The 24,891-nt window shown below is 42.2% G+C and overlaps 2 protein-coding genes across 4 annotated transcripts in view; one reads left to right on the top strand and one right to left on the bottom strand.

Moving 5' to 3' along the window:
* Positions 1–256: 256 nt before the first annotated feature.
* Positions 257–11,624, top strand: hapln2 (hyaluronan and proteoglycan link protein 2). 2 transcript variants are annotated; one of them, XM_033640242.2, is made up of 6 exons: positions 257–592; positions 846–950; positions 2,952–3,311; positions 5,515–5,631; positions 5,711–5,893; positions 8,926–11,624. In XM_033640242.2, the coding sequence occupies exons 1-6, from the start codon at positions 559–561 to the stop codon at positions 9,201–9,203; spliced, it is 1,077 nt and encodes a 358-aa protein (XP_033496133.2). In that variant the 5' UTR covers positions 257–558; the 3' UTR covers positions 9,204–11,624. The 2 variants fall into 2 exon arrangements, with proteins under 2 accessions (XP_033496133.2, XP_033496134.2); XM_033640243.2 differs by having other exon boundaries at positions 439–592; positions 2,955–3,311.
* A 6,002-nt stretch (positions 11,625–17,626) lies between these two features.
* The window catches only part of bcan (brevican), a 41,076-nt gene continuing 33,811 nt past the window's right edge, over positions 17,627–24,891 (bottom strand). For both annotated transcript variants that reach the window (XM_033639816.2, XM_078171326.1), the window contains exons 10-15: positions 23,375–23,479; positions 23,099–23,257; positions 20,302–20,384; positions 19,931–20,075; positions 18,357–18,539; positions 17,627–18,126 (exon numbers count right to left, since the gene is read on the bottom strand). In XM_033639816.2, coding sequence (XP_033495707.2) covers positions 17,993–18,126; positions 18,357–18,539; positions 19,931–20,075; positions 20,302–20,384; positions 23,099–23,257; positions 23,375–23,479 — 809 coding nt within the window. In that variant the 3' untranslated portion in view covers positions 17,627–17,992. The remainder of the gene's footprint in view (positions 18,127–18,356; positions 18,540–19,930; positions 20,076–20,301; positions 20,385–23,098; positions 23,258–23,374; positions 23,480–24,891) is intronic.

The following is a 24,891-nucleotide window of genomic DNA, read 5'->3' as shown; positions in this document are numbered from 1 at the left end:
ACAACTTTTCACAATGGAAACATAAAAAAAAATGTGAACCAAACTGAACTGAACTGAACAGGGTTAAAGATGCAGGTACAGGCTTATTCAGGTCTATAAAATCACTGATTGAAGTGTGGCCAAAAGCCTAACAAGCATAAAACATTTAAAGCATTGGAAGCAGAGCAGTTTCTCTTTTCTACATTACTGATTTTACAAATAAAGATCAGTTGAATGGTCGTGGGGACAACTACAAACTCAGCACAACTGCCCGTTTCACAATAGAGGAAACAGAGACAAAGACGACATGTCAGACCTTCATATGGTCATCAGCATCTGGAGCAGAGAGGACAACAATCCTGTTTACACACTGTGGACCACAGACTGGACCATATGACCAGAGTGAGGAGAGAGAGGGGGGGTGAGAGTGAGAGTGAGATGAACTGCGTATGACGGCTGAACATTCAGGGCAGGGACAGAGGAGCTGACAGGGATGAACAGCAGCTTCTTCCTCCTGAAGCTATGAGTTACCCTGGAGTTCAGACACTTTGAAAACATCATGTGGGACAACACAGGAGGATGAGCGGACATCTGCATCTTCCCAGCGTCACAGGTTTCAACTACGTTTCTTCCTTCATCACTGCTGATTTCAGACTAAAGAGTTTGTGAGTAACAAGCTGACTTGGAATTTGCCGGACCATAGAATACAACAAGTGCTTGAAACTTAGGATTATTTGTCAGATTTACTGCAGTTTCACCTCACTGTTTTATCGTCAGGTGGTGTGTGAGAACAAAGTGTGTTTGGTTTTGTGCACCAAAGACTGAATTTTAGTGAGAACTCTGTGCTGTTTTCTAATGAACTGCAGGAACTAAAAGAGCAACAGTCTTCATGATGAACTGTGCTGTGATTCTTCTAATAACATCAAGCTGCTTCACCTGGTCTTCAGCTCTATACAGCCCGCACAGAGCAGGTACAGTCATTAATGTGGATGAGGTTTTCCTTCATGTCTGTCTAATGAATGAATGATGGCAAAGGAAGTCTCTCTGATCATCTAACTGCTCCGCCCACATCCTTACAACAAAGTGTGTGTCCAATCATTTTTTTTATTTTCTGAAACCAACACACACCTGCTTTACACAGCGTTTGGACAGGGGTGTGAAAGTGTGAACCTCTTACTCGTGTTCTTTTTTCAATTCTTGACACAGTTCCCATCATTTCAGCTTGTTCTCAATCCCAACTAATTAAATACTGTCACTTTGTAATTTTGGCATCAGACACCGACCCACAGAGGCACCTATGCCACAGTATGATGTGCAGCAGGCAGCAGCAGTTGTTAACGCAGCAGGCAACGACCAAACTCACAGGAGCCCTGCGTGAAACCAAAAGTCAATGAGTTATTTTAATAACAACGTAGTGTGCTGGGGCACCCAGTGGCATCCCACGTGCAGAGGCAGCATCCTTGCTGCAGCGGTGATGGGTTTAATTCCGGCCTGCGTCCCTTTGCTGCGTGTCATCTCCTTTCTCTCCCTCTTTCACACTTGATGCTGTCCGATCGATAAAAAGGCAAAAAGCCCAAAAAAGTAATCTTTTAGAAAAGTTAAAAACGTAGTGTGCTAGAAGGCGTTGCATGCGATGGTAGTCATGTATATCACATGACGTATGTCACATGTTCACATGATGTTGGTAACAACCATATTTATTTTAAGTCAAGCCATGATTTCTTCTTTCTAAACCAAACCATGTGCTTTTTTGCAGAAACTTAAGGATATAAATTTAAAGTGTTTTACATACATTACATTGTTAAAAAAGACTGAAGGCATGTAATGAGCAGAAACTACATGTCCTGTCAAAACAGAAGTGTTTTGAAGAGAGACATTGCATGTAACACATGTAACAAGTGTAAACTGACATGCCATCCCTGAGCACAGACACAGGAAGGTGTCATACTTTCACATGTAGCTCCGACAAAGCGTCAGTATTTGATGAGTTGGTATGAGAACACATTTTGAATATGGCACTCTCGTGAGTGGCCTTCAAGGACAGATGGTCTGACATTGTGCACAGTTATTACCATTTGTTTGTCATCTTTAGACTACAAAGACACTCTAAAGACGCTGGCAACGCATCAGTAGCAGACATCCAGGCATCTTTCAGATGTCGGCCTGCTTAGACATTTCTTCTTCTGATGCTTTAATACTATATAGTGGCTGATTGAGAGATTAAATACTTGAAAGGTAAATTCAAGGCAGTAAAGTGTTGCTGAACTGCTCCATATGAGTCCACACTAACACATGTTGGATGGCTGCTCTTCAACAGAGCGCTGGTGTGAGCCAGGTGCATATATACTGCTGGACTAATCAGGGGAATGTGGAGCAGGTGAGTTAGTGGGCGGAGACGGTCAGGTGAGGGGAAGGAGCTAAGTGGCTGGAATTGTAATGACATGAAGAGTTATGCCCACCATTTACTGGAAGAGTTTGAAAAGACTTTGAAAAGACTTCAGTGTGACACGCCCTCATGTGAGTTTGTAAGATTTGCAAAGGCGGAGGATCTTGCAGAGTCACCATATTCAAGACTACAACTACTGTGGATTCCAATGCCCACACTACCATAGGCTGCTATATAGTGTGCCAGAAAAAGATTTAGTATGTCCCAATACATAGTATGTCAAATGCAGTATGCCAAAAATATCAGGATGTTCTTTACAGCCCATTGACAGCCGTCAGAAGTCACAATGACACATGAGAGCATTAAAGTAACTGGTGACCAGTGGAATAGTAATAATAGGAATGTTAATTAATTAAACAAATGATCTTAAATATAATCCAAATCAAAGAGGTAAAAGTATTAAATAACAATCACAGAGACATGCAAATGTAATCTCACTGTCATTCATATAATATGTTAGAATCTACAATATATGGAGTTATAACTTATTGCAGTTTAATTTATAACCTGGATCCCGTTTCACCAGCAGCGTCCAAGAAGCTCAAGTACCTCCTCGAGCCGCCTGTGTACGCCGAGGTCGTCGCCCAAAGGGGAGAAAACGTCACCTTGCCATGTATCCTGAGAACCAAACCCAGCCATTACAAAGTGAAATGGACAAAGCTGGAGCCAGAACACGTGGGGCAAGAGAACATTATCATGATATCAAACGCACATGCCCACAAGCCATACGGCCATCTCGGCCCGCGGGCTTCTCTCCGGAAGGCTCACACCATGGACGCCTCCCTGCAGCTCAGCCGCCTTGAGCTGGAAGATGGCGGCACGTATCGCTGTGAGCTTGTCAACGGCATCGAGGACGAAAGTGTCGTCATTACTTTGAGGATTGAAGGTTAGTGAAGCGATAATGAGCGCAGTGTTTTCTCAAAATGTTCATATAAAGGAATGTACCAGGTGTCTCTTGTGCAAATGAAGGAGAACATGCGACAAAATTAACCACTAAATTAGCACCTCTACTGGTGACAGGATATCAACACGTCCTCATACCTAAATGACAGGATAAGCTGTATGTGACCATTAACTGTTGCAGTTTTAAACACATGGCTAACGTTTTAGTTTTAAGCAGCAAAACTACTTTGATATAGTGTGCTGCAGGAGTCCTGGTTCCCTTGTCTCCAAGTCAGTGGGTTTTTGGTTAGATACTATCTGAAATAAGGTCTCTGGTTAACAAAAGCTGAAGAGACTTTCATGTTTTGTTCTACGACATAAAATATGTCAGTAAATACCACATTGAGAGTTTTGAAGCTCTTATGTGCTGACAAGTGGCTAAATGAGACTACAAATCATCACGCATATCAGTCTCGCTGTGTTAGGGATATTCAGTCATGCGACTGAAGCGTAGTTCCTTTATAGCCTAACGTTAGCTTTTTACTTCTGGCGACTGCATGGAGGCTTCACACATCATCAAAGTGGTGTTCATTTGTGAAGATTATTGTGCGTTTTTGACGAGGGAACCAGGGTGATGCTAACTTCTGTGTTAGCCTGCAGAAAAATATCATTCCTTGAGTACTCAACACCCTTTTCCACACAAATTAGCTTGCACATGGAAGTTTTTTAAGTGTGGGAAAACTAGTTAAAAATAGACAATAGACTCCTTTCCCATTGCCAATTAACCACAGCCATGTGCACAGCTCTGCAGCAGATGTGTATGCCTTTGTATGTTTTTTTTGTTTGTTTGTTTTGTTTTTTGTTGGTGTGTCATGTTTAACGTTGGAAAAGAAGTTAGTAAACAGTAGAATGCAGCACAAGGGCCAGTGAAAATGCTGTGGTGGTAACTTCTTTTTCTGTTTCTCTTTCAAACTGAGTGCAGACAAAATTTCGAACGATGTTGAAGCACTGCTTGAACTGAGACACACGGTATTTTGTTGTGGCCCCGGAATTAAATCAATTCAGCAAAGGGGCTAAAATTAGTGCATATAAACTGTGCTTTTATTTCCATCAAAGCCAATTGGAGCTGGTGAATACCTGTTAATACTGCAGTCATTTGTCCCAGGAGTGAATACAGATTGTAACCTTTCCATTAAATACAAAACCCAGATGGTAATAGGTGTTGGTTTGAGCTTTAGGTTTAGAAAAAGTCTGGTGACCTGTCCAGGGTGTACCCTGCCTTTCACCCAATGTTAGCTGGGATAGGCTCCAGCTCACCTGCGACCCTCAAGAGGATAAGCGGCTACGAAATTGGATGGATGGATGGAAGTTAATTAGTATGTCATGTGGCCTATGTCCTGTGTTTGTTTGAACCATATGTCCACACACAACACCTCCCTATGCAGACTTCTACCCAACTTCCTCCTTTGCTCCTGCCATTCTCAATATGTAGGTTGCCACTTAACAATAAACATTAATGTGAGTCCTGATAAGCTGCTTGTACAAATGAGCTACGTGGGCATATTTTGAGAGGAACAGGGGCGGGGATTTATAGGGTTAGAGGGTTTATAGTTAATAGATAGATAATCACACTATTGATGAAAGAGGATTTATGGGATACAGTATTCGGAGGAAAATCTTGCTGCTCACAGCAGTCTTTTCTTTGTCTCATCAGAAATAAATCAGCTTCTTATTTGGAGATGACTAAATTCAAATCTGTTTCTTCTAAACCCCCGTTCAGGAGAAATCAGGAGCAAAAGAATAAATCAGCAGGAGTTCTTCAGGCTTCTCGGAGGTTTCTCAGCTCTGAGAACAGTTCATACACAGAGTTGAGACTTGAATCTGATCATTGAGACAAATTTCTGGATTGTGCAGGATCATTTATAAGCCGATCAAGTTGTCTTTTGGATCTCACTGTTATCTCTGGAGCTGATAATTTGAAAGGGGAAAAGTGCATTTTAAGATCCTAAGTTAGGCTCAGGCTGAGACAAGAGGAAGACTGTTTATCAGGAGCTGAATTTAATAAGCATGAGAAAATGGTCAAAATCTCATATTGATGTTATACTGAGCTCAGTTAGGCTGGCACAAGACGAATCTTATTGTGAGTTTTCCTCTCCTCTGGCTACTTGTGTAAAAACGGAAACACTGACAAATCCCTCTATCTCCAGGTGTGGTGTTCCCATATCAGAGCAAAAGTGGCCGCTACAGATTCACCTTCCGTGAGGCTAAGGAGGCTTGTGCCGAGCAAGATGGCACATTAGCTTCCTACAACCAGCTGTACAGAGGTACCACATACTGTCAAACCAGTAATAAGATGTCTGCAGGTATATCAGCTCTCTAAAATCAGCATGTCTCCTCCCGCAGCATGGACGGAGGGTCTGGACTGGTGTAATGCCGGTTGGCTCAGCGATGGGACCGTTCACTACCCCATCATTCATCCTCGTCCTGCCTGTGGAGGGGAGCTGCAACCCGGCATTCGCACTTATGGACCAAAAGATAAAAATATTGATCGCTTTGATGCCTTCTGCTTCACCTCCCAGACATCTGGTAAGCTGTGAGGGGATCGACTCGGATCAACGTTTTGTCTGATTTACTGACAGAAAGCTGGAAGCAAACTGGAGTTTCACTTTGTCCAAGGAAAAGTTGCTCCAGATCTTAGAGGAGAATATAAGAAATAGAAATGTAAATGCTCATAAAACTCTTATTTTAATCTTAGTATTTTTGTCAGTTACAGGCTGGGTCTCCTCATATTAGCTGCTGCTCGGCCCTGTTTGGTTCATAGTGAGATTTCCACATAGAAACAGTTTGTTTCCTCTTGTAGTGTTGCTGAATATCAACTTTGTGTGGCAACAAGCTGACCTTTAGCAGCTACAGTGTGAGAGTGGGACTGATAGTAGGCTGACAGAACAATAAAAATCTGTTGGTGAGACTGGTGGGTGCAAAGCAGATGGAAAGAACACAAATGCAGACAGTCCAGTCAGAGAGGAGGAGTTCAGGGATTTATTAGTAGACAGATGATTCATCAGCTTACAGGCAGGCAGCAGATAGAGGCTCGGGTTAATGTACAGGTTCAGATGGTGAGAATCAAAGTGCATAGCAAGACTGACTGGGAGAAGGGGACTGATTGGGGAAATGGGAGGCAGGTGAGCATGTGGAAGGGGAAGGTCTGCTAATGGGAATGGCAGGGAAGGTGTTGCTGCAGGGCTGATGAGGGAATGTGGAAACAGGTTTGCAGGTGAATGAGAGTCAGGTGAGTGGGACCTGTGGCAAATGGTCTGAGGGCATCTGGTGGACAGGTAGAGAACAGCAAAGAGGGGGCCGCCTGGGGAAGTGGCTGGTAGGAGGGACAGAGAGGCAGAGTGGGAGAGAACTGATTCTGAAAAAGAATATTCCTACGAAGCTGTGTACATTGCTAATGGAAATGAAAATTCCACTAATATTTAGTTTACACGCAAATGTGCGATTACCATGTTGTTTATCATGTCAACATATAGAGAGGTAGATCGCCTGTTGCCTTTCCTGATATCAGACAGTTGTCAAGTCATTGCTCAGTTTCTGTCTTTAGTCTGACATTGCATCGACTCGGATTTCTTTGGGGAGGGGGATTCCATTTTCCCTAACCAATCACCTGAGACGAACATCCAACTGAATCTAATGTCCTTTTAACTGCACGCTGATGCGTAGCCATGCTAACAGTCTATGATGTCTGGCGAGATTTAGAAAACATGTCAACTAACAGGAGCCTCCATAGTAAGTCACGCCCCTTCCGGTAGACCCCCATCGGACCTCTAGACTCGGAAAATATGAATGGGAGTCAATGGAGAGAAAATTATTATTTTCTGGTCCCAGTCATGAAATGCCTTGGATTACACAAATGTTTTGTGTGGGTCTGAATAATATTTTTTCATGTTAAGAGTTTGACAGTTTATTGTACGATTCTTCAGTTAAAGGCTGTGGAAACAATGTAATGAGAAAGACTACATGTCGCCTATGTGACGTCACGTCATCACACTTCCCCTCCACTTCTCAACTCACAGTGCTGCTGCTGCGTCTTCTGCCACGATCTACGGAGCCATCAGATCAAGATGCCGGTGTGTTTCGTACCCCAATGTCACCATTCCAACAAGAACAGCTGTTCTTTCTTTCGATTCCCGTCTGATGTTAAAACTCATCTTGTCTACTGGCATTGACAACGCCGACCATCTCCCCACTGGCGTAGCTGAAAGTTTCCACATGTCCAGACTTGTATTGGTTTTCGCCACGCTTAAGGCTTTTGTCCTCTCCTTGAAAGAAGGTGATGAAGTGTACCAGAGACACAGCCATGTTCCGAGTGCGAGTGGTGACGTATATCATATGTGTCGAGAGCAGCGAAGAGCTGTAGTCCGCAAAGCGTTCTCACACAAAACCTAACAGTTTCAAACTTCTTCCCGCTAAACTGTAGCCTTCTTTGCACGAAAAAATATATTAAAAATTCACAAACAACATATGTGAAATTCGTGGCACAATTCAAACGGGACCAGAAAATAATTTTCATCTAGCCATTGGACTACATTATGAGAAATCGATTTTTAAGGTCCCATGTACCGGAAACGGAAACACACAACTTACGAGTTCTATAGCAGCATCTGTCTTGACTATTGTGCTCGCCATCATCATTACTCCTCATTGGTTCCAGACAGTGCGCTGCTTGACAACACCTGACAATGGCATTAGTGCTGCCCATGACGCTGATCTGCTAATTGAGTCCCACCAAGGCATTCATTGGTTATTTTTCAATTTTAAGTAAGGAACCGCTGATCAACTCTGGCTGACAGTGTCATCTGCAACTGAGCTGGTCAAATCACCGGCAGCTGGTTTTATAGCACGTCACCTGTTTCAACAACCAATCAGCTTGTAATGAAGTATGCTGGTCAAGTCAAAATGACCACAGCTGGCGTGATTGCTTGCTGTGGCAGGTGCTCCATCCCCGCCAAGTCCTCTGTTTACGTCCTGACGTGTAACAGGGTCATGCGGTGGGTCACTGTTGCTGCTCGTTGTATGTGCTTATGCCCCCTGGGCTTAACTCCTTGGAGTGGGTGGATTCAAAGGTCTGGGCCCAGTGGTGGACATATTGGACCATGTGAACACAGCCTCCATCTTTCATTCAGTCAACCACCTTCTTGCAAAATGTGCATATATCCAAAAACCTGTTGATATCCAACAGTGTTGGCTTTTCTTTTTGACCCTTGCAAACTTAGTGAGTTGGTTTGTGTACAGTGCATCCATGACAACACAAAGAGCTGACCGTATAAAAGGCAAGAGGCAGTATGTCGCAATGTTTAGTAAAATCCCCAATTGAGATGGATACTCCTAAAGTGCTGTATACATGTCGGAAGAATTGCTCCTAAAACCCAAATAATTTGAGCACATTCCACATCTTGGAAAATGCTTAATTCCAGAAAAGGCCTAATTTGGAAAGTCCAAACAGAAAATGTTGTACATGACCCATATCAATCCAGAATATTGTCATATTTTGGATAGTAGTGGAATATTACTGTGTGCATATAAGCATATCTCATATCCCTCTCCTCCTCTCACAGGCTCTGTCTACTACCTGTCAGGGTCTTTCTCCTTCGAGCAGGCAGGACACGCGTGTCAACGTCAGGGAGCTGAGCTAGCGTTGGTCGGCCAGCTTTACTCGGCCTGGCATTTCAAAAAGTACGACCAGTGTGACGGCGGATGGCTGAGAGACGGCAGTGTACGGTTTCCCATCAGCAACCCCAGGGAGCACTGTGGCGGCATCCCTGAAGCGGGGGTGCGCTCATTTGGATTCCCCAAAAAGACGACGCATCTGTACGGTGCCTATTGCTACAGGTAGTCCTAAACAAAAACAACTTACGTGAGTGTCTCAACAGAGCTGAGAGTCGGAGCAAAACGCCTGAGTGGCCCAGAATCCACTGCACAGTATTCACAGCTTGATCCACCAACGGATAGTCCTGAACAAGAAACCTCCCATCTGAAGCCGCAGGCAATTACTGACAGTAGAATTATAGGGTTATATTTGAAATCAAATATCTTTAAATTAGTCACATAATTTAGACTAATTTCTAAAACAAAGACCCCATTTCTATCTGACTTGGTAGATGCATAGAATATATAGGACTAAAACATGGGGTTGATTTTGGCTTATTTCATATGAGACAACAACAAATTTACATCAAACTGAGATATAGAGACAAGCGACACATCTCTACTTATGCCCACTGTACAAAAGTAAAGCCAAAATATCCTGGATACAGCTGCTGACATTTTGCGCTAGTCATTTGGAGCTAGAGTCTGCGCAGGAGCAGTCTGCTTCTACAGTAGGACCCAACTTGGAAGGACCTTACCTATCAAGGAATCATCCTTGACTTTGAGAAGTATCAAGACTCTGTGCAGTAGCAATCTGCTCCCACCCATAAATCCGTCCAACCAATTGTGAGCAGCACCACTGATCACGAGCACAATGATTGGTATGTGTAGCTGTCCGTCATGACGTCAAACCCTCTTTTTATTGCATCAAATTACTAATTAAAGCCAAACTGAAATGACAGGAACCATCTTTGGGAAAAATATATTTATCCTGCACTCTGAGGGCCGAATTCACAAAGAATGAACTGCGGCTGCTGATAGCACCTTGAATTGCACTTCATTTGCACCCGCCATCTTAACGTCCTATTCACAAAGGATATTGTGCTAATGATATACCAGCGCAAACACACCCACAAAGTTTGGCAGCTGAGTGCAGTTTGCCCCTGATTTGCCCCTGATTGCAATTAGCCACATGGCAAAGTATAAATGCTGGCTTTGCGCCAAGAACACCGTGGCAGAACAATGGCAGACTTTGTTTGGCAAAGTTCTGAATACTGTATACCCTCATGTAGTGATGTCTGCTGGTGAGTCAGTCTAACAGTGTCGGATGGGTTGAGGCTGTGGATTTGACCAAGTTTGACCACTTTATCACTATTCCCTCTCACTTGTAGCTGTTTTTTTGTTATCTTTTGAATTTAATATGAATTATGGAACTGTTTTTGTTCACGTTTGTTTCCCCCGTTTCGTAAAATAAATTATTTAAAGTTGCTTTTGAGGTGCGTGACAGAAGTGCGTTTTGAGAACGACTGCAGACTGTCACCTGTTCAACGCATCAGTATCTTCGGATGCCATTAAAGTAATAATGATTATAATAATAATGTCAAAATATTATTTACAGACTGATTTAACAGACGATCACTGCTGCCAAGATCACTGCTGGGCAAGAGGCTTCCACAGAGGAGCGCCCAGTTTGCACCAGCTTTCTAAAGACATTATTTACTTCACTCAAACTGCATGTGGCTGTTAGCGCTGGTGTTAGTGAATTAGACATTGTTTATCAATGAGGCTCATTTGCATAGAAATGGGCAATTTTTCCGCCAAATATATGCATATTACCTCATTTAAATACGTGCAAATAACACCGGAGCACCGAGACGCAATCTGCTTGGCAGCGCAGTTAGTGGAGCATTGCACCCTCTGCGCGTGCTTTGTGAATTAGACGCTATCTGTTTGCGCCATTTTTACCGGTTTAGCGGCCACAAAAGCCACGCAATCGTTTTGTGAATTCGGCCCTGAGTTTCTGGTTTGGTTCATGTCCCATCCGCTAACATGGAGGGGCGGAGTTTATGACCTACTGCAGTCAGCCACCAGGGGGCGATCAACATGTTTTGGCTTCACTTTTGGAAAGCTCTCATGTCGTCCATCTTTATATACAGTCTATGTCAAAGTTTTTTTCTCAAGGATACTTGCAGTTTGTCTAGCATGCCGACATGCTGGTAATTTGGTTCTGGCTGGTAAACCACTATTTCTACTTCCCCTGTCAGTCTCTTAAAATTAATAATCATTTATGAAATAATTGTTGGTTTACCGTTGTTTATTTTGGGGGCACGTACCACTTTGACTAATGGGAGCATTGGCAGTATGGCAGAGAAAAACAAATGTCATATACACACAATCATCTTGCACTAAACCTGTAATAACATCTTGACTTTCTGTCACTGTCACTGAAGGTAAATGAAACGTTTGGTTAATGTTGGGTCGATCACTGCACCTGTTGGCATATCCATTTAACACGAGACTGAATTGCTTCCTGTGAGCTCATTCAAAGACGCTAAAACTCTCAACTGTAAATAACACTGTTGTTTACTTTAAGGATGAACTGGTTTATCTGTAAATTAATTACATGTGATGTGATTTATTCAATAAAGATACGTTCACATGTCAGTGTATTAATTTGCCAATAAATTATTTGTGCATTGTTTAAAGGTGCAGCATGTGCAGCTCTCCTCTGCTCACCCCTTGCTTACATGTTATTATGGATTTAAATTATTAGACATTTTAGGCTACTGTTAATTAGGAGTCATATGATCATGATACATATTACAAGTAGATTTTTACAAACATTTTTAATGTGTTAATTTGTACACGGTTAAATCAACAGACATTTAACAACAGTGAAAATTTAGGCTACAGTGTATTTCTCTCATTGGATCAACTTTTACTTTATTATCTCTACTTGTACATTTATTATGTGTTCATTAGATTAACAATTAACATCACCTGCATTGTTACAGTGTCTATTACAGTACCTCTGTAAAAACTAGAAAAGATACAGTAGATGAGATATTGTTGCATCATTGAAACATTTGTTTTTCCAGATTGATCCCCGAAGATCAGCCATCAGCTCTGAGCCAGTATAAAGACATCTAGATACATTTAAAATTAAACTCTGATTAGGAGACTGTGTGCTAAATACACTTCTGGCCAAACACAGATACAGTACGGTTCATATCAGCAAACCATACAACAGACACACCCGAATAAAAAGCACCAGAGGACGAGCAGTTTGCACTCTTCATAAAGATGTCACGTGTGCACACAGAAAGTCAGGTGGTGTTTCAGCGCTGTGTCGGTGAAATCTCATTCATTTCTCTGTCTGTTCTTTCTCTTTAAGTAAATAAAAATAATATTCAAAAGGACTGAGGGAGAGGATGCAGCCTATTTTTCAGCACATCTGTATTTTGAGAAAACACTTTATCTGCTCACGTTAAAAAAACAATAAAGATATTGACCTGAAACACAGTGGGACTGCAGGCCAAAAGAAAAGCATTGATTCACATTCACTGGGATGGCCAAGGTTCAGTCTGATTGCCTGTATTGACCTCAGGTGTGATCTCTGATCACTGGCAGGAATCTCCTCCACATGCTGGTGACTCATTAGGTGTCAATTAACAGAGTGAGTGAGCTTGAGTGCTACGTACAAGATACTCAGAAGCCATTTCCCCCTGGCATTAATATTTAACCTGTACATGGATGTATTATATGAAAATAAAATACATGTTTATTCATGTGTTAATCTGCCTACATGATTTGCAAAATCAAAATAACTACAATACAGTTAATACCAGGTGTAAAACCAAAGGCATGTGATCAGATGTCCTTATCCAGATAACGTATCCAGGTACAGATGACGTTTATACCAGGTGGACATTTATGTCAAAGTTGCAATTAATTGAAAAACATGATTTCTGTGTTAAAAAGTCCACAAAGTTTCTACACCCTGTGCAGCTGCATCATATCACACCGTAAATAGTGCTTTTCCTCCAGCCTAATCGTCAGCATAAAATGTTGGCACTGTACATTTCTGTGAACCATAAATACGTTATGTTTGTACATTTCATACGTATCATATCAATGTTAAAGGTGACGTAGTTCTATTAATATTAACATGAGCTAACTTTGTCATTAGGAGGTGGAGAGAATGGTGGATGGCTTGACAACTAGGAGAAGCACCTGAAAAGCTGCAGACTGCTGTTTGAAACCAACAAACGACCAATCGGTTATGTTTTAGAAAGTCATTGCTGTTTTACCAGCTGTTTTTAAGCCACCAAACATGTTTTAACAACCTGTTCCTGTTTTTCCACCATTGCTGCATCTCCTGCTACTAGTATTGCGATTTTCAATATGTTGCAATATGCTGAGTATTGCAATAAAATCTATTGCGATATATTGTGATTTATCACCTTTTTCCAACTGTAAGTTACGTCCCCAAAGGAAAAACATTGTCAACATCTGTTTTATCTCATAAGATAAGGGTTTTAGTCTGTTCATCTCACCTCAGCCATTTTTTGCAGCAGCTAAACGCATCTAGTTCACTGAATAGTGTAAATCTGTATACTAGTGTAATTTGTTTTGTACAGTTTAGTGATATTTCTTATTCATAGTTTCTTTTTATCATATTTCTATAGCTGTTGTTTTGCTGCCTTGTATTCAACTTATACCTTTATTGCACTGACTCTGAGAGCTGCTACCTCAATTCTGTTGTACTCGTACAATGACAATAAAGAGATTTTGGTTCTGATTCTGAAAAAGCAGTTGATTATATTATTTTAGTAGGCTACCTTAAGTTTAACTTGTATTTGTAATATTAATAATTCATATAATAAAACATGTGGCTCTGGCACTGTGTGACGATATGATATCCCCACACAAAAATATCGCAATACTACCCTGCATTGATTCCCCCACCCCTAATAACCAAGTGTTTTTTGTGCCTAAACCTGACCACACATTAACCACAGTGTTGTTGAAACTTAAAGAAATGTCAAGTTTCAGTGTATCTGATACATAATAGTTTTAAAATGTAACGTATCTGTGGTTTGCAGAAACGTTCAATGCCAACATTTATTCTGATGATTGGGTTGTTTGCTCCATACAAATTCTGTGGGTGCAGTTTTTTCCTACAGTAGACTGTACATACATGTCAGAGGTTCAACACACATTTAAGGTATGCTAAGCAGCAGAGACTCTTTTTTATTTTGCTGTTGCATACAGGTGAGGTCGGGATTTTTTTAAAAGGCAGAAACAAGGTGTCAGAACATAAGCAGCACACATCCAAGAGGAAGCCACAAAAATCACAGACACAGCGCTGAAACAAAAGCAAATATAGTGAGGCGAAACACAAAGCAGACAGAGCTCGTTCCAAAATAAAGTGAGCCTGGGTTTGGCTGCTTTCACTTTCACTGGTGAGCACTGAAGGAGACGATGAAGAGCAACGAGTTAGCCTGTTATCTGCTGGACACGTAGGTGTTTAGCTAGTTTGCTTAAGTATCAGCTTTTCTATTACAACAAATGTCATGTTCCTATGATGGTACAGTAGCAGCGCAGGGAGGAGGGGCCAAGTTTGATTGTTGTGTTAAGAGGCTACCCAACAATTCCTGCAGAGTAAACTTTAACATGACCACATTTATTTAAAGACTTCAGCAGTCTGTGGGGAAATAAAGAGTATCAGAGAGTCACTGCAGCAGCAGCTCTCAGCACTGATGCAAACCTACTAGAAAGAAGGAATCTTCCAGACTGCACGTACAACAGTCTTTAGTGAATTTCAGATCAACTGATGCTAAAAATTAAACTGCAAACTATTGTGAACAGCAGTCTGTTAAATGCAGCATGTACGGCACCAGCAGTCAAATTTATGAATTCAGCATTGTCATAGAGCAGGTTCATTTTCACTTCTGCAATATCCACTTTAAAAACAGTTTAATTACAAAATGGCTGCTGTTGATGAGAGTAAAGCACACCACATGTGAATAAAGAAAGGATGCTCCAGAATTATATTTGTTTTTAAATTCTCGTGAATCCCTCGGTTGGGTCATAATCCTTCCTATCACCTAACTGGTGCTTGGTTTATGTAATATTTAATTTGGCTTATTTAGGCCAGAGATATACCTGCTTTTAACTCTGTGTTCATGTGTGCTTGATGGCTGCCTCGCGTATCCTGTGTCCATTTGTAGCGTTGTTTGTGCACGTCCTCAGAAATTAACGCAAGGCGTCCACAAGATGCAAGACATGCATGAACATTAGAGGCAGTGTTGGCAGAATGAGAGAAATATACCTGCCACTGTCACCTTGTGCTTGATAGCTACATACCATCTATGCCAGGGGTAGGCAACTTTGGCTCTGAATTGGAAAACAAATTCAACTAAAATGTGTGTCATACGTCTATATCCTGGCACCTTTTCCTCCAAATTTTGCCTCCAAGCTAGGCTAGCAATGGACTCCAAATCCATAAAAGTAAAAGTCTCGGAGGAAAATAAATAATTTAATAGTGCATGGACAGATTTGTTTGCTTTTACTGCCAATGCTGCGATGTTAAAATACCAAATAATCATAAATAGCCCACAGCAGAAGAGCCATCTTGTGGTAAAACATTTCCGAATGCTCATTTAGACCTATTTTTTATGTTGATATGCTAATTTAGACTTAATATGCAGTGTTACCACTAGGCTCAAATATGTTCTGTGGCTCCAGGCCGATTTGTTTTTAATTATTTTTGGTCAAAATGGCTCTTTTGATACTTGAGAGTGCTGACCCCTGATGTGCGCTCACCCGGCTGTTGTTTTGTCTTTTTACACGGTGATCTAAAGGCCCTGACACACCAAGCCGTCGGTCAAAGTCGCCCTAGTTTTTGCGGTGTGTCCCGCACCGTCAGCACTTTGGCATTGGCGTTGGCGGCTTTTCCACCAATTGAGCACGTTGAATCGCCGGCGGAGCTTGTCAGTGAGAGAGATCACTCTGATTGGCTGTTCAGGTTTTATTTCCTCGCCCCTGTAGCGAGTGAATCTGCCTGTAGTGAAACCGGGGCTAACCGGTGCTTCCTCCTCAGGCTCCACTTCACTCAGCTGCCCCACAGACCCGCTGCTTCTTCCCACTTTAACCTGAATAACAAACTGGAGCTAGCTGGGAGCGGCTAGCGGAGCGTTAGCCGCAGCATGACCGGAGGGAAGCACAGCCAGTTAGCCTCCACTAGTCTCTGAGCTAGCCCCGGCTCTCCGTTTGGATCCAACCGGAGCACCGAGCCCTGGTTTGTTATTCAGGTTAAAGTGGGAAGAAGCAGCGTGTTTATCGGGCAGCTGAGTGAAGTGGAGCCTGCGGAGGAAACACCGGGACCGTCTGGATGTCATAGTCCGTGGAGATGCTGCGGTGCTCGGCTGCACAGATAGGAAACCCTTCGGCTGTACCACTCTGTCACTCCGCTACTCTGTTTATCTCATGCATTCCTCAGACTTCCGGGTTCCCTTTTTGCGTTATTTCCTCTCACACAGGCGCAGAACGTACGTGCTACTTGGCCGTCGGATGTAGTCTTTGTAGTGTGTTCAAATGCAACTGACACAGGGCGACGTGAGGAGACGTAGACGACGCAACAGTTGGCTTTCGTCGCCGCTAGATCTTTGATGTCGGTTTGGTGTGTCCACACCTTGAGTATAAACAATTAATCATGTGCTCCATTCACACTGGGAAGTCGCAATTTCTGAGTTCCCAGTTGGAATTTTCAACTGAAACACCCCCTGAAGTCAGATTTCTGACTCGGAACGTCAGAGGAACCTCACATGCCCTGACCTCAAAATTTAAAGATGGCTGCTCAATATATAAACAGCAGTGAAAGCTGTAATAATATACTGTTCATTAGCACTTCGGTCTTATTTGTCTCACACAGAGTCCTGCCAAGCTTGTATGTGTGGACATGCTGCTGTGGTGTTTGTGCAAAACACACTCGCTAACAGTGGCTTACCTGGCTAAAACGGGTATGGCTAACAACATCTTAGATTTTCCGACTTGTTGTCTCTGGAACGTGGTCAACTCACGTGACGTCATTCCTTGCTCTAACCTCCAACTTCTGAGGTAAATCTAACACAGCAATAGTGACCTCTTCGACTGTCACCATGTATGTTGTTTACATCATGCAAATCCAAAAGTTTTACACAGTCTGAGTTCTCTGGTGCCCTCTAGTGGAATCCTCCAGTAACATGCCCAGTGCATAGACGAGTATGTGAAAAATTCTATGTGAACGCGTGGTTAAAAGCAAGTATATCTCCGGCATATGCGTAACAGAGACTGATAACATGTGCATTAATGTGATTAACTCATATGTTCAGCCTGATTAGAACTGTATCTGACATTTTAACGTATTCTGATGCTGATAACTGACTCTGCAAAGAAATAAGGGAACTTACGTGTTCATAATCATTTTGTTAATTAAATTCCAGGATGTTTTTATGACCGTCTCATATCAAAGGTGTCTCCTGTATGAATGTTGTCCTTCTGTGTGAACGTCAAAAGATAATAGAGGATTTGACCAACTGTCCAGAGCTGAAAACACAAATTAACAATTAGAAGGTCTTTAAATAAAAAAGGGGGAGATGGATGTTGAATCAAAGTGTCTGATATAAATTTGCTGTTTTGAACAGTGTGGAGGATCCGCTCTTATCTCTTCATACGACTGTTTTATAAGATATGTTGGATGGCCTTTTTTTCAGGGATCTCGGGATCAAGAAACATTCAGGCTTGGAGTGTTTTTTTAATGTGGCCAAATTTGCTTTAAGTTTCTGTAACATTCTTTACCTAAAGAACACATGTTTGGATTTCAAGTTTTCCAGATTTTCCATGACTGTAAGATCTGCGGCCTTGACGTGACGTTAAGATGAAAGATTAGATTCGTACACTTTAACACAGACTGGACAGGAAAGTCTTTGAGACACAAGAAAACGGGGAAACCAGGAGATGAAATATTGTTTTGTAAAAAAAGGCAGGATGGCTTCAGACATTCCACTTAATGTCCCAGAACAGCGGAGCTGCTTTCTCTGTGGCTGATCCCATCACCTCCAGAGCCTCCATGACTGCCTCGTGCTGGGAGGGAAGTGAGGTAACTGGGTCTTCTTCCATCGACGGGGCTGAGGATGGGAGACAAACAGAAAAGTAAAGGATCACAGCCTCAAAGTTTTATGAGTTTTTGTTCCAGTTTTGGTCATTTTGCCATTTTTACTACTTCTGCTCCATACAGTACTCCTTCTCAACAAAGAACACTTCATATTTAATGTTATATATTTCATCCAGACTGGTGAGAGGGCATATTAAGGTGGTGGTAGATAAAGAATTAAGGTCCCCCAGTTAACGCACTCACTTGGGATGCAGGCAATCAGAGGCTCTTCCCATTGGCCACCGGGCAGGCATTTGATGACCGGATTCAGTTTCTGCACAAAACCCTCCTCACAGTAGTACCGCACCTTGGTGTTGGTCTCGTAGCGCAAATGTTTCTTCCCAAATACCTTAGCGTTGGGAACTTTGGGGGGCTCACCGCAGGATGCTGTTGGATGGAGGGAAAATGGAGAGACAACTTTGCCTCTTAGGGCTCATTTATACTCAACATTAGATACATAATTGGACATGGATGGAGCCTATTGTCTGCATTTTGCTTTCATTTTGTCCTTATTTATGCATGTTTCTGAAAGCTTACAGATATGGATGAAACGGAGCAGTACAACCTGAGACTGTGAGGGTGATGTAGTGTAGTTCAAGTGACATATGGCTGGAGGAGTTGACGAAGACATTTAAAATGGTAAAACTGAACACACTGATAGTATACAGGGTGTCTGCAGGTCCTAAAAAAGTTTCAAAATTTCAAAAACATCAAGCCTTAACTGTCATTAAATAGTCATAAATCTTAATTTGTGATGTCTTAATTGCCACAAAAATTTGATCTCTTTTATCCATATTTCAGTTTCTCTTTGCCAAAATGAGTCATGATCTTTGTGTGACTGAAAGTCCAAATTTCTGATGTTTAAAACTCTCTAACATTCCACTGAACCAACTTTATACTTGCGCTTACCTGTTGGCAAAACCTAACCTAACATTCCTACTTCTTTTTGTCCAAAAATCTGTCTTAAATGTAGTTAAAACCCACCTTGAAAGGTCTTAAAAACATTAAATCTAAGTGTCTGATTCTTGCAGACACCCAGATAGTCAGTGAAGTGAAAAGAGGTCTATGTCCACATGTTGCGATGTATTTAAAGGCCTCACAGACTTCCACCGCCTACGATGCTGCCTCCATTTAAAGGTACATTTTAATGACCCCCTCCATCGTCATCTTGTTCGTTGTCGTGCCAAACTTTTAACTCTGCTCTCTAGTGCCATCTATTGGCTGTATCATTACCTAGTCTGACTGGGCGGAAGTTTGCTGCAAAGATCAGCCTCTCATTGGGTGGAACGAGCCACCCGCTGAAGTCCCGCCCTACCACCTCCGGTTGCAGTTTTCAACACGTCCTTTACTAACTTTTGCGGTGTTTGATCTTGCGGGGATGTAGCCATTTTTCTGCCATGGTTCGCGTCCTGTAGGTGATATTTTTGTGGGCGTGTTACACCAAAACCTGTTTCCCCCTGGCAATATTTTTGCAAGCGCACCGTTGCTGTGGCACCGCCCAGAACGATTGTGATTGGTTGAAAGAAATACAAGCAGCCGGGGCGTTTTTTTTCTCCAATCTTAAAGTGAGAGTTGGCCCAGCCAGACCTTTCTTTTCTTGAGAAAGATCTGGTGAGCGAGACTAATCATTGCCAAAATAAAGGATGCATGAGGGCAGTGACATTTACAACGTATCTATTCTCGTACGTAAAGGAAGTATAAATGAGCCCTCAGATCGTCACCCTGTGGTGCTGATTTAAAAATAAGACTTAACAAAGAGAAGATACAGGTGAACTCACAGATGCCCTTCTTGCAGGTGTAGGACAGGTGGTAGTTACATGGCACGTCGCTCCAGTGGCCGCCGTCGTGCCACACCATCACCGCACAGTCCTCACCTGACAGGAAGTAGCTGTCAGGCTGACCTCTGAACCAGTTCTCATAGAGCTGACAGAGAGGGCAGAGCAGATTAAAACACAGTCACATCAAGGAACACGATGCAAAGCTTTGACAGCTTGGACACTCATAGGAAACAATTAAAAAACTCCTGTTCTTTTCTGGGATTGACGACTAAAACTGGACTTGCTGGATTGTAAGTCTCGCATGTTCTATATTCTCAGCAGGTTGAACACAAAAAGTCAATGCAGAGTTATGGACACTCAGTAGAACTCACCAGAGGGTTCCCGTCCGACCAGCGGAAGTCTCCCTCGATGGTTCTGTCATTCAGTCCGATCCACTGATATTCTCTGTATTTGTCTGAAAATAAAAAGGTGTGAGGAGAGAAATTAAGAGAGAGCTCACTGCCCTTTAGCTAGATCATAATTTATTCATCTATTTATTATATAAACTGAATATTTTGGTATTTTAAATGCGCTGATAGAGACGCCAGTTATACAACACTGCTTTTGAAATTCTTCTGAAGTCGACTGCTTTTGTAAAGACGACTCTTTTACACTTCCTCTCCAACAGTCTAAGTATCAGTCTGTTGTCTCCATGGTAACTGCCCGCAGAGTAAAAAGCAACCACCAGAGGAATGTCAGATTTCTATCTCAACGCCTCGTTGCCAGACGAAATACAGACACCGACTTCAAAAGCCGTGACATTTTCGAGGAAAAACTGGCTTCAACAAAAGTGGAGAGATGAAAGGTCGTTGTTGTGTCTTGTCTGAGAGGCTTCGCTGTTTAAACAAACTCTGCACTTTGGGTTTTTCAAGAGTCTGAATCGGAGGAATGTTAGAAAAGATCACTATTGATATGTGCTGTGAGAAGTATGTCCGTCCCTGTCAAAGAGCCTTTTAGCAAAGGATGAACCCAACTGCTCAAATGTTGCTGCGTTCAAGGACGCCTCGACACCTGAGAGCTGGTGAACAGCTGGATGAAACAACCAAATTCACACCTTTCACATCCTTTTATATGCCTTTAAATATATTGTTACTTTTAATGGTAATGTTGAAGTAGGATCTTATGTTAGACAGAGAAAAACAGTTGGTGTGAATGTCCAGGTATGCTGCATAACTGCTGCAATTAAGTCTTAAGATCTGCACCTATCAGGTTTTTTTTAATATCAGAGGGAGTTTTGAAATTTTGACAAAACACTAAGGGACTGTTCTTTACTATTCAGAGGTGCGGGGTGGCTTTTTTATTTTATTTTTTATTTCAAGCCTCCCTGAGTGACTGGCAGAAAAAACACGACCCAGATTTTTAAAACTAACCCTTCGATATAGCTTTTGCAAATGGTTGATTTTTGGCCAAATTTTAAATGAGATGTAGAATAGTGATTAGAATATGTGATTTTAATGAAATGTCACTATTTAAGCTCAGATTTGTGTTTGTTATTTTGCTGACAGAAGCATCCGTCACACATGATGCATCCAAGGACTGTTGGAAATGTGAAAATCAAGCAATAATTTCTGTTTTTACAGTTTCTAACTTTGATAAATGGCGTAATTTTGGCAGTTTTGCCCAAAGACATGTTTTGTATAAAAAACTCAATGGAAAGAAATACAAAATATAACCATTTAAATCTGCATGCCCCTCCCCAGTGCTTCAAAATGATTTGACATGCCTCCCTCTTTTTGCACCACCCCCTCCCTCCTTATAAATAACTCCCTGAGACTGCATTCACACCAAATCCAATTCTGCAGTTAAAATGCCACTCCTCCCATTCACTGAATGTGGATGGTGTGTCTAGGATGTGGCAGCGGTGCTACAAAAAACCACAGTGGCCTGCGGTAAGATGTTGAAAAACACTACTCGACACCAAGCTGCGTGTAACCGGCAATCAGACTGGAAGGATGCTCTCAAACAAGTTGTGCGATCTCTTTCTATGGTTAAATATTACAGTGAGTAAAGAAATAAAGTCAGATTAACATGTTGTGTGTTCTTTCCTACAAAGGAAAGTACTTGTTTTGTGTGTCGTATGTGGCAGTTAAGACTCTACTGTAATGAAAATCAACAGGAATTCTACTCGTCTTTGAAGCCAACAAAAACAAACTACCGAAGGCAAATACTCAGTCACTGAGTTTAGGAGACTGGCTTTCTCTTCACCCTCCACTCCCCCACTAATGGGCCATTTAAAGGTAGGATCTGGAGGATTTTCAAACAAAACAAAATATAGACATATACAAATGAAATCCTGCTTAATCATCACCTATGGGCTTCTACTCATGTGTGGTGGTGACTCTGTTTGCAGAGCTCCTGCCCTTTAACTGTATTTTGATGTTTTTGTGAGCTCGGACCGCTTCTGGGCGGAGATTTCCCCAGCCAATGAGAGAGCGCAGGTGCCGTGCCCGAGCGTGTCTGAGCGTGCACCAGCGCGAGCCTTGCCTGAACCTCTTCTGTGAAGCCTTCTTCCGTACCTCCGGGAGAGTTGAGCCTGATAGGAGGAGCCAAATTTGAATGTGTGTTTACAAACAGCAACTGGAAAATCCTCCAGACCCTACCTTTAAGTGACACTCCCAACGCCGGATTTGGAGTGAATGCATCCTAAAGTTAATCAAGTGTTTGCCCTGATGGATTCACTGTGTCAAGCAAATATTTTATAGATCTACCCGCTGATTTTCAAAATAATTCAAGCCTGAAAGATATTCATGTAATCTAAAAAAGTATCATTTGCTTTCTGTAGAGGTGGTCGTCAACAATCAGAAATGTATGTGGTTGTAAAACATGCAAAAAAAATACTCTAAAGTGAGTAACGTCACTGGTTGAGTTGAATCTCAAAGGACTGAATCAAAGAAATATAATTTCACTACACAAATTATAAAGTTCAAAATGGTCATTTTCTTCACACATTGATTTGACACACACATCACACAAACACATTTACTTGCTAACTAGCTCAGATGTTCCTGAAATCTGTTTCCTGTGCTTTGAGAAATGACATCTAACTCCAGAAATCAGATGAGTTTCACCTCCAGGTCACTAAAGCATTGATCTAAGCGGATGGTGCTCTGCAGGGGCTTCATGATTTACCGTTGATGTAGTCCTGCTCCTCAGGGGTCATGACAGAAAGTAGATGTCCTCCACACATGCGACAGTGCTGCTCAGCCGCCTCCCAGCTCTGCCTCTTGGCAAAGTGACGGTAACAAAAGCTCTGAAACTTCTCCCAGCCGGGCTCACACACCTCCACGTCTGCAGGACGGAGACAGAAGAGAAACAATATTAAGACTTTAATGACGTATAAATCAGTTGGAAATATTATAGGAAAGATGATGTGTCTATATGTTTATGAGACAGTTGACACTGAACCTGTCTGGCACAACTCTCCTCCATAACCAGGCAAACAAAGACATCGTGCTGATTCACCGTCGACACAAGTGCCTCCATTCAAACACGGGTTCTCCAGGCAGGAGTCTGCAGCCATGTGAAGACAGTGGTGATTAATAACAGAGGTTGTTTTTAATATGTATTCATATTCAGTATCTCAGATATTCAGATAAGAAATTGTCTACAGATAGCCCATAAATTAACCTTTATAATTACTTATTTCATTGAATCTATTTGTCAAGGACCGTTGACAGGTAAAAAACAATCTTATACTTTGCACACGAATCAGAAACTTTTCCATCTGAATCAAAATTATATTCCACACATTGTTTTATTGGACTTGATGGTATGTTTGTTTTAAGAATATGAGTCCTGCAGCCCATGAACACATTCAGAGGAGAACCTTTTCATGTATATCCACTCTTAATATCGTCTTTTCACATGCAAATGCCCTACATGGAGGCACCAGCAGAGGGAGCTGTTACATCAGGTATGACCCAGTGCTCTCAACTACCATTTCTTCTCCACATTAAAACCCCGGGGTCGTATTCACAAAGCCTCCCAGCTTCCTAGTGACAAAATTCTTATAAAATTCCTCGAGCTATGTTTTACTTTTCTATGAATTTCCCCTTAAGGTTAAGACTAGATTAACTAGATAAACCATTAGGAGCAGGGAGAAGGACTTTTAAGAGTTTCTTAATCAGAGGAGAAATTGGTGGAAAGACAAAGAGGTAGCAGAAATATTCTCCAAACACTGGATGACAGTGAGTAACTGAAACACTATAGATTAAGCCATGCAGGGTTTATGTTTGTGATCAATCTCATCAGAGACACGCTCACGTCTCCCATCCAACGCAGCAACGATATAATGTCAGAAATAAAGCGATCATGAGACAAAGATATTTGGAAACTGGGAAAATGCATCAGTGCAGCAGTGATGACTTGAGTCTGTCTCAACCCTCCATCAGCAGAGTGATCTCACTAACAATGACAACACTTTCACAGTGTCATATTGTGATACAGTTCATTTCATGTGGGTGTCCTCACTTTGCAGGCTCACAAAAGGGCAACCAATGACATCTGTTAAAAGAATGTGTCACATCTAGCAACAGGGTTGACCACGCCTCCTCACTGAGGTCAAAGTTTCTGTCCCCCCAGCAGGACAATCCACCATGCCACACCATAAACACTGTTCAGGAATGGCCCAAGGAATGGGGCAAAGACCTCAAGGCATCCACCTGGTCTCGAAAATTTCCCACATCCCAATGTGATCATGCATACGAGGGACGTGCCAGGACTCTGAGTGATAACCCTCAGGAGTGAAACAATTCGTCAGCAACACCCAGCTGCCAGACACTACAGGACACCCCCTGAGGTTGCATGCTGCTTGACAAGTCAGATCCAAGTCCGACCTAAAGAGGCCCCACTGTGGATCAGGGGTACCTCTGGGGTGATTGTGGAAAGTTGGGATCTGGGGAATTTGGAGGCCAGGTTGACAC

This window comes from Epinephelus lanceolatus, chromosome 10 (assembly GCF_041903045.1).
Source record: "Epinephelus lanceolatus isolate andai-2023 chromosome 10, ASM4190304v1, whole genome shotgun sequence".
Lineage (NCBI taxonomy): Eukaryota > Metazoa > Chordata > Actinopteri > Perciformes > Serranidae > Epinephelus > Epinephelus lanceolatus.
This window is presented reverse-complemented; position numbering and strand designations above follow the sequence as displayed.

Excerpts from the sequence above, each read along its gene's own strand:
- hapln2 (XM_033640242.2), top strand. The coding sequence starts at position 559 with ATGAGCGGACATCTGCATCTTCCCAGCGTCACAG. Across the intron at positions 593-845 it reads GCATCTTCCCAGCGTCACAG|GAACTAAAAGAGCAACAGTC; the intron begins GTTTCAACTACG and ends AATGAACTGCAG. Across the intron at positions 3,312-5,514 it reads CATTACTTTGAGGATTGAAG|GTGTGGTGTTCCCATATCAG; the intron begins GTTAGTGAAGCG and ends CTCTATCTCCAG.